General features: G+C 37.5%; 1 protein-coding gene across 1 annotated transcript; it reads left to right on the top strand.

Moving 5' to 3' along the window:
- The first annotated feature begins 2557 nt into the window (after positions 1-2557).
- Positions 2558-9256, top strand: LOC307020726 (LIM/homeobox protein Lhx1-like). The gene is made up of 5 exons (XM_079652258.1): positions 2558-3135; positions 3832-4052; positions 4547-4815; positions 5609-5765; positions 6649-9256. The coding sequence occupies exons 1-5, from the start codon at positions 2966-2968 to the stop codon at positions 7023-7025; spliced, it is 1194 nt and encodes a 397-aa protein (XP_079508384.1). The 5' UTR covers positions 2558-2965; the 3' UTR covers positions 7026-9256.
- Positions 9257-13155: the final 3899 nt, after the last annotated feature.

Raw genomic sequence — 13155 nt, 5'->3', positions numbered from 1 at the left:
CAGTTGTTATGCTATCACTTTCCCGAGGTGAGATTAAGCCTATCAGCACAAAGGGACCGAATTGGAAAAGGCCATCCTGTTTCACAGTGGGGAGCTCTGCTGCCAGACGTATTTGTCATGTCACATTGTGCGTTGCCAGGTATTTTCCGCCCATCTTTAACTTCCCCATTCCACCACTACCTAATCAGCTTTAATTGACTTTAATTAGCATCTAGTAATTAATTTTGTTTTCTGCAAATTATTTGTATGAACGGTCCCAGTGGGTGGCCTGTTCATCTCGTTAGGGCCAATTAGCTGCAATTAACAAACACTAATGACATGCTTTTTTCATTCCAAAACAAACAGCATGCACCCTGCCAGATTCCAGAGCTGCACAGAGACCTCTGGTGTGTTGGGGGGTGCAGGGGGCCAGCTCACTGGGCTACAGGCTTCTAATCAACAGCTCTGATGGGGAAACACAAATCCAGGAGGAGACACTTATCCACAGGACTCACACTTAGGATACTGCGGAGATAATTACTTTCCCCTCTGCCTTATGTAACAGTGGGTGACAATGAAAAGACCAATCAGGTTTCAGATTTGATCCGAATTTGTAAAGTATAATACTGGTGCCTGTTATCCATTTATCCGAAAGTTTACCAATACAATTGCATGTCAGGATATATTAAGATTGGAAATGTCAGGACATACATTGTTACTTGAGACATTGTTGTTTGGAAATCTAGGGATTAACACACCTCCATTGTTTACGGTTTACATAAAGAGATTATTTAATCAACAGTGTGGGTGTGAATAAAATAAGGAAGTTTGTTGATTGTGAGTAGCGATGGAAAAAAAGAGCACATCATTTGTCACAGTTTTTTCTCTTATGCTTACATACATTTATTATTATTAATGTTATGTATAAAGCTCAGTTTTGCAATGTTCTCTCCAACTGACAATGCATTGTTCTGAATTAAAAACTATTTTAGGATATAAGAAAATTATAATTGTTTCATGTTGACATAAGTGACAGGCAAATGTTTGTACTGTATAGACAGGAGGTTTTAATGAATAAAAATAAAAAAACTTCATCCTCCTTCAATATTTTTTTTATTTACTGTGACAAATTCCTGGAGCTATATCCACAGTTCCAACAGAACCAAACACATAGACATTACCTGGCAGAGGAATGTCAGTGTGTAAGTATTTACACTGCACATTTCCTTTATTCTAGGAATATGTTGTAGATATAGGCTACTAAAAGAGTGTAGGAGCAATACTTTGCTGATTTTGCACTCATGAGTCATGATGCCAAAAAAAAAAAATATATGGTGTTGGTGGTGGTCTAATGTATTTATTAGCCTGAAGAAAGATTGTACAAACTCTTTCTTCGCGTTGAATTTGATGGTGCCGGGTTGTGGTGAGGTATCAGGGACTAACAGAGCTGGAGCCTGCATGGGGACGCGCGCTATCTCCCTCCCCAGCGCGCCAACACGCTGCGATAACATCAGGAAGGGACAGCCTATGCCACAGCTTATAACCATTAGTGATCCGTGTCCTTTCAAACGGGATGAAGACTAGTGCTGGGGCACAGCTTTAATCCGTGAGAAAGGCTTGTGTTCGGGTTGTTCCTCTGTCCTCTCACCAAACTGCGGGACAGGCCTGCTGATAATTCCTCCTGTGCCTCTGATGCAGTCTTATTCTCCCACACATAACCAGGGAATAATGTATTCCTATGAAATAATCGATGACCCTCAGCTGGCTGTTGTTGAGAGGCGAAAACTGGGAAAAAATAAAGAGAATGGTTCTGAGAATATGGAGGGTAAAGATGTCCTTTTTTAAATTAATATTATTTCTTTTGCTCCTCAGTGTCATCTTCAATACGACATATTGGAATGAACTTCACTTGGCCCCTTTTTAATGTGTAATGATTGTTTAACTAAATTCTGCTCAAAACGTGAATTTCTTTATTTGAAGTTGTTGTTATTAAAATCTTTAAACACCCTTTTCAAATGAAAACACGTTTTATTATATTCTATTTTTTTTAAAAGGCTTAAAATATAATTCCCCTGCTGAGTTTTCCACCATATTCGCATGAACATATTGTTATTCTATATATTTTTCTTTCAACGGTTTCAAATATTAGTCCTATATGCTCAGTGTTCAACTTTTCAACACAAACTAATGTATCATATTATAATATACAAATAGCATTTAAAATGTTTGCTCTCTACACGGTTTTACATATGGCACGTATCTGACTGTTTTTATGTATTTTTATTTCATTCAAAAATATATCTGCATTCAAAGTTTCCGCATTTTGGAATTATTTTATTTCAACTTATTTTCTTTATTTTCTTATATATTTTTCTTTCTATATTAAACATTTTACAACTGCATATGTTGATGTATTTTTTACATAATACTGAGTGCATGTTGTGGAGTGAATTGAAAGCGCCGCTCATAGGTTTCTCCTGCCGGTGACGTCACGGCTCTCTTAATAGGCAATAGGCTGAGCTTTAAGAGGTGCGCTCATTACGGTTTTCTCTCCGACTGAGAGCTCATCACAGGGAAATGGGACACAAATGACAAGGCTTAGCGCACTGATAGCATTTAATTGTTATTTCTCTCTACTTTAGACACCACTCAGGATATATCGCACACTGGGTATAGGCTGCTTTTCTCCCCGTAAATTCGCACACTTCGGATGTTCGTGACGGGCCCGCGATGATCTCCAGTCTATCATTTTGTTTCTGAAATGCTGTTTTTTCCACCTTTAACCTGTCGTTTGGAGCCGCTCGCTACATTTGGATTGTTGGAACAGAAGAGCTGCATTTAATCTCGCGGATGGTGATGTAATTATTATTCCGATATATTTTGGATACATTGGATTTCTGGGATCATCAAACCTAAGCAAGTCGGGGGACGTTGGAGAAAGAAGAGAGTATATATCCCACACACTGAGCTGGAATAACTCCGGACAATGGTTCAGTGTTCCAGCTGTGAAAAGCCTATTCTTGATAGGTTCTTACTCAAAGTTTTGGACAGACCGTGGCACATCAAATGTGTCCAGTGCTGCGAATGCAAATGCACTTTGACAGAGAAGTGTTTTTCACGAGAAGGGAAACTGTATTGTAAGAACGACTTCTTTAGGTAAGCAATGGGTGTGTGGGTTTGGAAAAAACAGGAAAACTAAATGTTGTCAAATATAGTTTCTATGAGCCCATACAAATAAATACATGTATTTGACAGTCTAGGGGAATGAAAATAATTCTTAAATTGTTGAAGGGGCCTGTATTACAAAATACTGGACCATATTCTGACAGAAAATAGACCGTCTTTGTTTTTACTGTGAGAAAATTGTGTTGTAGTTTATTCATTTATGTATTGGTGGTGTTTTTGTATGTTTTCCTCAAGAATAAATATAGCATTATATACAATCAAAATATGAATATATAAACATCTGAATACAAGTTTATAGATGTGTTGGGAAATATACCCCTCTGCAGCATTGCAATGCTAACGGAGCTACCCCTTATTGCACGTGCAATAATGAACTTGTAGTCATGACTAGATTATATTACAAACATATTTAATTGCTTTTCATCCACTTTTACTTTAGATGTCAAATGTCTATATTATTAGATATTGGTCATTCATTTCTAAAGTGTATATATATAAGTAGGCCTACAGAAAACAGCAGTTCATGATTTATGTAATAACTCATGTGCTGTTAGTTGTTAGCAATATACAAAAAACGTGTCAAAGGAAAAGTTCTCATCTCCTGCATCTGATCTGAACCTGCCCCCTGGCCCTGACTCTCTCTCTCTCTCCCTCCATCTCCAACAGGACATTCGGGACCAAGTGTGACGGGTGCGCCCAGGGGATTTTACCCAGTGATCTAGTCCGCAGGGCCAAGAGCAAAGTGTTTCACCTGAACTGTTTCACCTGTGTGATGTGCCACAAACAGCTGTCCACCGGGGAGGAGCTGTACATCCTGGACGAATTCAAGTTTGTTTGTAAGGAGGACTATCAGAACAACAATGGAAAAGACACCATCCTCCTTTCAGGTGATTATGTTAACCAAGCCATTCGAAAATAGGCATTCATTATGTTTTATGATTGTATATATATTTTCGGAATCTGGTTATAAATAAAAGGTAAATTAGGTATTATTATTATTATTACTATTATTATTAGGAGTAGTAGCAGTATTAACAATATTTTTCATATTATTATAGTCCCTGTTATAAGGTTTTTATTATTATTGTGATTTGTATTATTTGTATTATTATTATTATTTAAAAAAAACGGTTTTTGTCACTATTAAAATTGTTGTTTTTATTATTATGATTATCAGCATATTTCCAATTCTTTATTTCTTTCTCTATTTTTAAGTACAAATATAATTGGTGTATTTTGTCATTTATTGGCGACATGGTTCCTTAACATTAAAAACACATTTCTGCCACTAAATGAATACTTTTCTAGAGGGTTTTGCTGCTATGATTTAAATTCTCCTGATCATTTTTTTCTAAAGCTCATTATCTTTTCCTCCTTGCAGTCACCACGTGCAGCGACCCGAGCCTGTCTCCGGACTCCCAGGACCCGCAGGACGACGGGAAGGACTCTGAGACGGGACATGTGTCCGATAAAGACAACAACGATAATGACGAAACGAGCGCTGTCGGGAAGCGGCGCGGGCCTCGGACCACCATTAAAGCCAAGCAGCTGGAGATCCTGAAAGCGGCTTTCACGGCCACGCCGAAACCCACCAGACACATCCGGGAGCAGCTGTCCCACGAGACCAACCTTACTATGAGAGTCATCCAGGTAAAAGACAGAAGGGAGAAAATAAATAAGTGTATTTTCTGCATTAAATTAGCTATCTACATCCATTATCGGACACTATTATCGGTCAGTCAGCACTGCAGCATTAAAAGGATACATTGTGCCTTGAGGACTAACACGGCTGAGAATAAAGTCAGGGGTGTAGATTATAATATAATACAAAAAACTCCCTAATAGCATTTATGGACCGAAAAAGGCTTTTGTTGACACCCTTAGGGAATTATTCCTTGATGCTCTGCTGGTTTTTTGTTTTGTTTTAAGATATGGTTTCCAAACCAATTTGATCCATAATCTTTACTCCCCACGCGCTAAAACCGTTAAAAGCAGGACTCACTTAGCACTCATGTCCATGGACATTTTTAAGAAGCTCCCTTGATGAAATTTCCTCGTGGACTGACGCCTCTGTTAATGCATTTGATCGAAATGCGTTAAAAGTACTCATCCCCAGCATTTATTTGTTCGCATTTATCCTCTCCAACTTCCGACCATCATATTAATATCTGTTATTAACCTCAACCGCATTTTCTATTTTTGTGACAAGAAGTGCAAGGTAATATTGTTGAGATGTACAATGACTTTTTTATCATTTCGATTTGAACTTTGAAATAATACATTTGTACGCACGAATTCTTGCTCTCATTCATCCACGGCCCTACGAGGCAAATATCCGAAATATAGGGCTATGTGTTGTTGTTTTTTTGTGATAAGTCTGTTCTTCTCTCTACTGTAAGTCATCCACACAGTGCTCGTTTAACCAAATGTTTTGTCCTAAAAGGTTTGGTTTCAAAACCGGAGGTCCAAGGAGAGGCGGATGAAGCAGCTGAGCTCCCTGGGCGGCCGGAGGCACGTGTTCTTCCGCGGCCAGAGGAGGATGAGGGCGCTGGGAGAGAGGCTGGAAGCAGAGGAGCTTGGACACTTCTCTTATTATGGAGGTAAGCTGCATGATTTCAGCATGACATTTCTTTTAGAATTTGAATTATTTAACATTCAAAAGCTTCATTGTCATATGCTAAATTGTACATGTTGTAGTCATTGAGCATCTTAAATCCTAGGCTCCTTCAATAGTAAATAAGGAGGTAAAATAGTGCCCTAGAGGACACATTTCACTTCATTGTGGTTTAATACTAGCAATCAGCCTATTGCCATTTCTGTGATGTTTGACCTTCTCCCCTACAGTAACAGTTGGATATTGTCAGTGTGTTACTTTTGAAACATAGCATGTTCAGAGTAAATGTTTCCAACTGATTTCTTGTTGAGTTTTCAGTAAATAAATGAAACACATGCTGTGAAGTCAAAGTCGTACATCTCTAATTTCTCACAATTTCTACAGTGCAATAATAAATAATTAAATGTCCTTAGGTTTACATTTTCTATCATCTATAGTTTCTGATGATTTTTTTACAATTGTTTTTATATTTTCTCCTTTAAATATTGATATATTACATGCACTTATCCAGATATTCACATCCCGGTAAATACTATGGCCATGCAGGAATTTTTTGATGCATGTTTTGGGGATGTAGGATTGATAATCTTCTTAATGTGAATTATTCAAGAATCAAAGGTTTTATTACGCTATTCTATACAAACTAGTTACATCTAGTTGCTGGCAATGAACATCTTAAATCCTAGTCTTCTCCAACAGGGCAACATCAATATACTTAGAAATAAAAGAAATTAGGAAGTGAAATAGTGCCATTATTAATAATGAAATGTGCATCCTTAGGTTTGTTTTGTCCTCGACAATGTATTAAAAAAAATCCTTCAAATTCAGATGTGTTCCATCCCTAATCCCGATATTCACATGACTTTCAGATTATCCGGGGGAATACTACGGCCAAGGAGGGAATTACGAGTACTACCAAGGCCCCCCGCCGTCTCATGCTCAAACTCCAGCAGACTTGGGCTTCGTGCCCTCCTCCATCCCCTCCGGCACCCCATTAGGAGGGATGGACCACCACCACCCAGGGCACCACTGTCCTGGAGAGGTGCACTGTTTCTCTGACACGGTATCCCATCATCCCGCGGACTCACCCAGCCCGGAGCCCAACATGCCGGGCTCCATGCACAGCATCTCCAGTGAGATGTGTGGCCCCAGCACGCCCTACACCTCTGTGTCCCTCAGTGACAACGGGTACACCAACCAGCTGTCACAGCCCTCCTCAGAAATGAGCGAAGGCACTGTCTGGTAAACGAAACTCAGATTCTTTGAAGGCAAATCGACACTTTTTTTCGTTTAAATGTTATTTATTCATCTATGTATTTATTTATTTACTTGCTTGCGAGCTCTATTTAACTATTTATAAATCTCTATATTTGTATGTCAGTATTGTTTAGCCAATCGATAGATTGTTTTAATGTGAATTTGACTCATTGGTTCATTCACAGTGCTGGGCCTCATTGATCAAGCAATAAACAAACAGATTTATATGCTGCAGAAAGTGTTTTTTCTTATGTTTACAAAACCTTTTCTGCCACATATTTGACACAGTTGTCCTTAAAATGTTAATGTGAAGGTGCATTGCAGCATTTCTTATACGTACTGACAAACAGCTCCATCCGTGAGTTCTTGTGTATTTCAAGATTGTATCTTTTAATAGCAGAATATGATTGTGATGTTCAATACATTCAACCAAATACCTCTCTCAGGATCACGGAGACATTGTTTGTTTCATGTTTATTTATCATGCATTACCTTTTCTTTGTATTAAGTTATTTCATCGCCAGCACATATTTGCCTTCAAAAGGATATCTTTATAAATCTGAACATTTTATATGTAACAGAAAATGATTTTACTTTAGTCCAACGTTATATATGGAATATTTCGACTTCTGTAACAGTCAACTGTTTACTTAAAGCTCCAGTATTCAGGACTTTCAATATCAGTATTGTATAAAACCGATGGACACACAGTTCAATGCAAACAAACCAAACTTTTGTAGCCGTTCTATTTATGTGGTCGCTCACTGTGCTAGTTTGTACTATGTCCTCATTGAAAAAAATACAGAACATGTTAATACATTAATGCACAGCAACATCATGCACCTTCAGTTGTGAGACGCAGCGTCCTCTTTTAATTATCTGAGCGTGTTTGCAGTAAAAACAGTCATTTGCAGCTCAGTTAGCCCAACAGCCTCGACTCACACAGGTTTTAATGGATCAAAATGTCAAATTATTCACATTGATGGTCTCATACACTGCCAGCAGCAGCAATGTTTATTTTATGAGACATACTTGATTGTGCCAATTAAGTTCATGAGACCGATGTTTACGACCATTCACTGTATAATAAAACACATATTGACCATTTTTATTTGTTAATCATTTAGGGAGGGGGGTACTTGTTCTTGATTCTTTAAATGTAAAATGAAATAGATTTTTTGAAGGTGCACTTATTCTTTTGGCATGATCTTTTTTAAATCAGACCAAAATGATGACAGTATTGTAACTTTTCATGATCATTCATCTATTGAATTGGATTAAATCAGTGGCAGTGCATACAGTATATATACAATTACTTGCTTACTTATAATTACCTAACTCTTATTTATGCATCATTAACTGCGTTCAGCGTCATAGGAGATCTCTTTAGGCAACATGTTTGACCAGTTATTTTGATAATCGATTAACAGTTTAAGTTATTTTGAAAGTGACAATGGCATAAAAAGCTGTATTCAACTCAAATATGGAGACTCAGTTTATCATATTAAACTGAATATTTGTAGGTTTGGATTGACAAAGCTGGACATCTTAGCTTAGTGTTTGAGCAAACTGGGATGGACATTTTCCAAAATGTGATAAGATATTTTATACTAAATTATTTATCTAGATTAATCTAACTGATGATGAAAAAGTGTGTTAATTACCGCTCCACTTGAAATTGTTGAATTTAGTAGCTACGTCTTTTCTCATATTAAAAAAATATGCTTGAAACAATTGACTAAAAACGTTTCCATTTGCTAAAAACATTGAGTATTTCTCTTTGTAGGAAGAGAGTAGGAATTGCTCAATGGGAAGCCCTGATATAACAAACTCTGATTTTGCAAACATCTTCACAAGAGGATATGGGATTTTAAAAAATCAAGTAGCTAGCTACTGTTTAAGTGGTTCAGGAATCAGTCCTATAATAAACAAGTCAGCATTTGACCACATTTAGTTTCCTCGTCGCCAAGTCAGCGTTTTCTTTAATGTATTTGTGGCTCGAGCTCTGAAATAAGTTCTGTGGTTCACACAAGCTTCAGAAATGTTCACGTTATTTCCTCCGACAAAAATACGTCAGTAAACACCCCAATCATCATGTCTAAAGTGTCATAAAAACCTTGGTTGCTAACAAGTGACTCAATGAGACTAATAAATGTCATCGTGCGGATCATTAGTTAACTTTAGCTTAGCGGAAGCAAACAGATCTGTTTCTGCTATACTCTGAAATCCAATGAAACAACTGCATAGCATTTTGTCAAGAGAGCCCTTGTGATGCTATTCTGGGTCGGCCTACAAAAATACTTCATCATGGCACTGCTCTGAAGTCACTTACAGTGTTGGTAAATCCACACGATCAATCCACTAATCAATGGACTTCCAAATCCAGGAGCAATGGGTCAGCATTCTTTTTCGGATCACTCTGCCAATGTTAGTGAGCTGTCGACATTATGAAGTGGCTGCTGTCTGCTGAGTAGTGTAGAGGAAGAGAACACACAACCACAGTTTGATGTACCTGGCGGCCATATCTTAAAATGAATGTGTTTTTCTCTTGAGTTATCCAAATGTTACGGTAATGTTCCTCAAACGGTAAAAGCAGACACAAACGTTCTATTATAAGAGGCATTTAGGTGTTTAATTGGGAAGTTAACAATGCATTTAATATACTGCACTGAAAAAGCTGAAACATTGACTTCAATTAAATGTATTATGTCAACAGATTTCACATACTTGTATTGGGTGAGTTGAAAGTAATAACATTCAGTTTTAGTAGGTTCAACTTAATTGTATTGCTTTCAACTAAACTAATATTTTATGTGACATTTGTTAACATAATACGTTTCGTTCATTTCAGTTTTTTCAGTGTGTTCGGGTGAGTTTACTTTATTTGAGAATTGTAAATGATAAGTCACAATGCAGCGTATTCGTTGAAGGAGAGGCCGATGACAGGGTGAATATTTTAGAGTCAGGGAAAGGTGAGAGCAGCACAAAGGGGGACAGGACCAACGCAGAATATTGAACCGCCGAGCAGTGAAGCAGGAGGCTGATCAGTGGAGCAGTGGGGGAGGGGGGGGGGGAGAGGCAAGGAGGGTCACAAACCATAAACTGCGGGAACACATGGATGTGGATGTATTACTCCTCCCTTACATTTCTATAGCGGTGCGTTTATGGGTTCAGTTTGGGTTTGACATCTCATCGCTTTGTCAGAAAATCAAGACTCTGTTGAAGGTTGTGAGTAATGTTGGACAGACAAGCTGATACCTACTATCATTGAAGCCCATGCACACTACTCTATGAGCCTTAACAGCCCCTTCATAATACAAATAGAAAAACACATGGGAGGTTGCATTTAATCATAAGGCATGCAATTTATGATATCTTTGTTATCAAGGCCAAAACCATGAGCTAGTCCATCTTTCTTCCAAACTCCCAAACTTGTTTGTGGTTTCTCCATAGCCCATTTATTATTATTGAAGACTTCCAAAAAAAGCTCAAGGTAACCCAAGGTCCAAAGGTAAAACACTTCCTGAAACATTTGGGCATTGTAGCATTTAGCAAACATTACTTAAACTGCATTGATGGAGACTAATCAAGAAGTTAGCCTTGCGTTGGTTCCCTGAACATAAAACCAATAGGATTTATTTTATTATTTTTAAAGAGGCCCAGTTGTGCTTGTTTGGTTTTTCCTTCTCCAGTGTGTGCAAGGGCTAAAACCCCCAAATTCCCGCGAGTTTCTTCTATTATCAACCTCACGTTTAGTCTGCACTTATTTGTCCACATCATTACGTTCAAGGGGAATTGCGAAGAGTAAGAATGAGAGTTAAAGGTGATGAGATATAACATATATCATGTTAGCTGAATAATGACATGATGGACACAACTATGCTAATTAAATTGCATTAAGAAATAGTCATTCTCAAAAATAAAAACAATATTTTCTGTTTTAAATGGTCTCATTTTCTGTTAATTAAAGCCTACCTCTGAAGCCCAGTGTTTAAATGTTGGGAGATAATGCTGTGCTGTTAATCAAACTAATCCCTATTTATCTGAACAAAATGCCACGATTAAGGGAGAGATTTGCATGTCAAATACGAGGCCAGCAAATCAATTTAAATCTAGCTGCCAGTCGTTATGGCGACTGTTTTGGAGACCGTGCACAGTAATGGTTATCTGTCCTCTGAAGTGGGATTTGCATAGCTTTGTTTTACAGCGGGATTCATTTTTATGCATCCAAAAGTACGTACATATTTTATGTTTATCAAACATTTGTATTGTTGATGAAGTCATCCAAAGACTAACATATTCTGGCTATAGGGACACTTTGACTGCTAAAGACTGACATTTGCCTTGAGGTATCTCTATATTGTTAGACCACACAACATTGTTCTTAGCAGTCGGATTAGTTGTTGGATTATTTACCAAAGATGCGTAAATGTAGAGAATTATAAGGTAAATGATTCTGCTTAAGGAGTTTAAACGTACACAATAAAAGCTATGTGACATACTGTATTATTTCAGAATCTTGCTTGGTTTTTTAATTGAGCAATGGGGGGACAAAAGCTCAATTTAAAATGTGTATCCATGGTGGACGTTTTATACATACGTATATACTCACTTATGATGCATCAGAGATTATTTTAAATGCATGAAAATGGCTTGAACTTTACTTACCATGAAAAATAAAACTATATGAGGAAGCATGCATTACTACACATGCATTATTATCCACTTCATTGAACTACTCAAAGGCAATGCATGGACTATTATAACATAGTATGAGTCCATAGTGCAGTTGATTGTTGTGCATAGGCATTTATTAAATAATATAATATAAACCCCTTCAGTCATCTGTAATCTAGATTATAACCAGACAAGAGAATCCATAGAACACTTATAATAAGTCACATCTTTATTGTTTTTGGACTGTTGATATAGTGCATCACAAATCATTATGTAAGGTAATGAGTGAGGTTATGAAGCATTGCAAATGCATTATAATTCATGAATCCTCAAAGTATTAATGTGGTCTTCATAGAAAATGTTACCAATCGCTTTTGTTTGCAGTGTGATGTCAGGCTTTAAATGTCATTTTGCTCAATTGGTTTTGGGAAAGTGAGCATTAAAGTTCCCCATAAGACTTTTTATGACCTTTTCATCACCCTTTAGGGTGTAGTGTGGAAACATGTCAACTATCATCCAGGAGAGAGTCCATTAGGGCACCACGCTAATGGACTTTGCAATTGAATAATAAAAGATTGATATTCTCTGCCCCATGCTCCTATAGGTCGCTTCAAAGCCTAAAAACTGAGATTGGTCAAATGTAAAACTTGAGAAATAGTCTTGAATGTAAGTAAATGCATTAAAAAAATTGGACACATATTATACCTGGATAATGCTTTGTTGTAATTGGACGTAGAAATCTATTTGATTTTCTAATCTAAGTCTTATTTGAATGTAGATTTGGCCTTTTTGTGGTTGCTGTTTCCTTTGAGTCCCTTGCAGAATGTGGTCCTATTCGCTAATTTGGCTCTTTCTTCACTGTTTTGCTCTAGGGCTTGGTAGTCCACTTTCTGCATGAAAATCATTCACACATACAATTTTATAATCAATGCCCACAGTAATAGGATTCCTCTGGCCATGGGCAATTAATACAGTTTTTCCTCCCCCCCCCCCTCCCTGTGCTGATCTCAAAGCTACGAGACATTGGCTTCTCCTCATTTACATATTTATTGCATTGGACTCAAATCTGGCGAGTGATTGATGTGGAGCCTGCCTCCTGAATTTTTAGCGGCCCATTATTATGAAAGAGAGGGAGGGGGCTGCAGCACGTCAGTGTACTTTTGATTAAAGTTGAAGAGGACAGAATCACGAGTGTTCCCTACCTACTTTCTCTTCCTGCAGTGCTTATAATCTGCAAGGCCAAGTGCTAAGAAGATTTATAGATATTATAGATATTATAGATGTTATAGGTGTTATAGATATTGACAAGTCACTCACCCACAAAAGCCGGGGCAGATATGCATGTTAAGATTTTAATCAGTATTTCACTTGCTCTTAATTTTTTGAGAGTATGATGACCATATCATGCATTCAAATTATTCAGAACAACACATTCTCAGTTA

Source organism: Notothenia rossii, assembly GCF_949606895.1.
Source record: "Notothenia rossii genome assembly, chromosome: 9".
NCBI classification, from domain to species: Eukaryota; Metazoa; Chordata; class Actinopteri; order Perciformes; family Nototheniidae; genus Notothenia; species Notothenia rossii.
The sequence above is the reverse complement of the archived record's forward strand: the minus strand, read 5'-3'. Positions and strand labels throughout refer to the sequence as shown.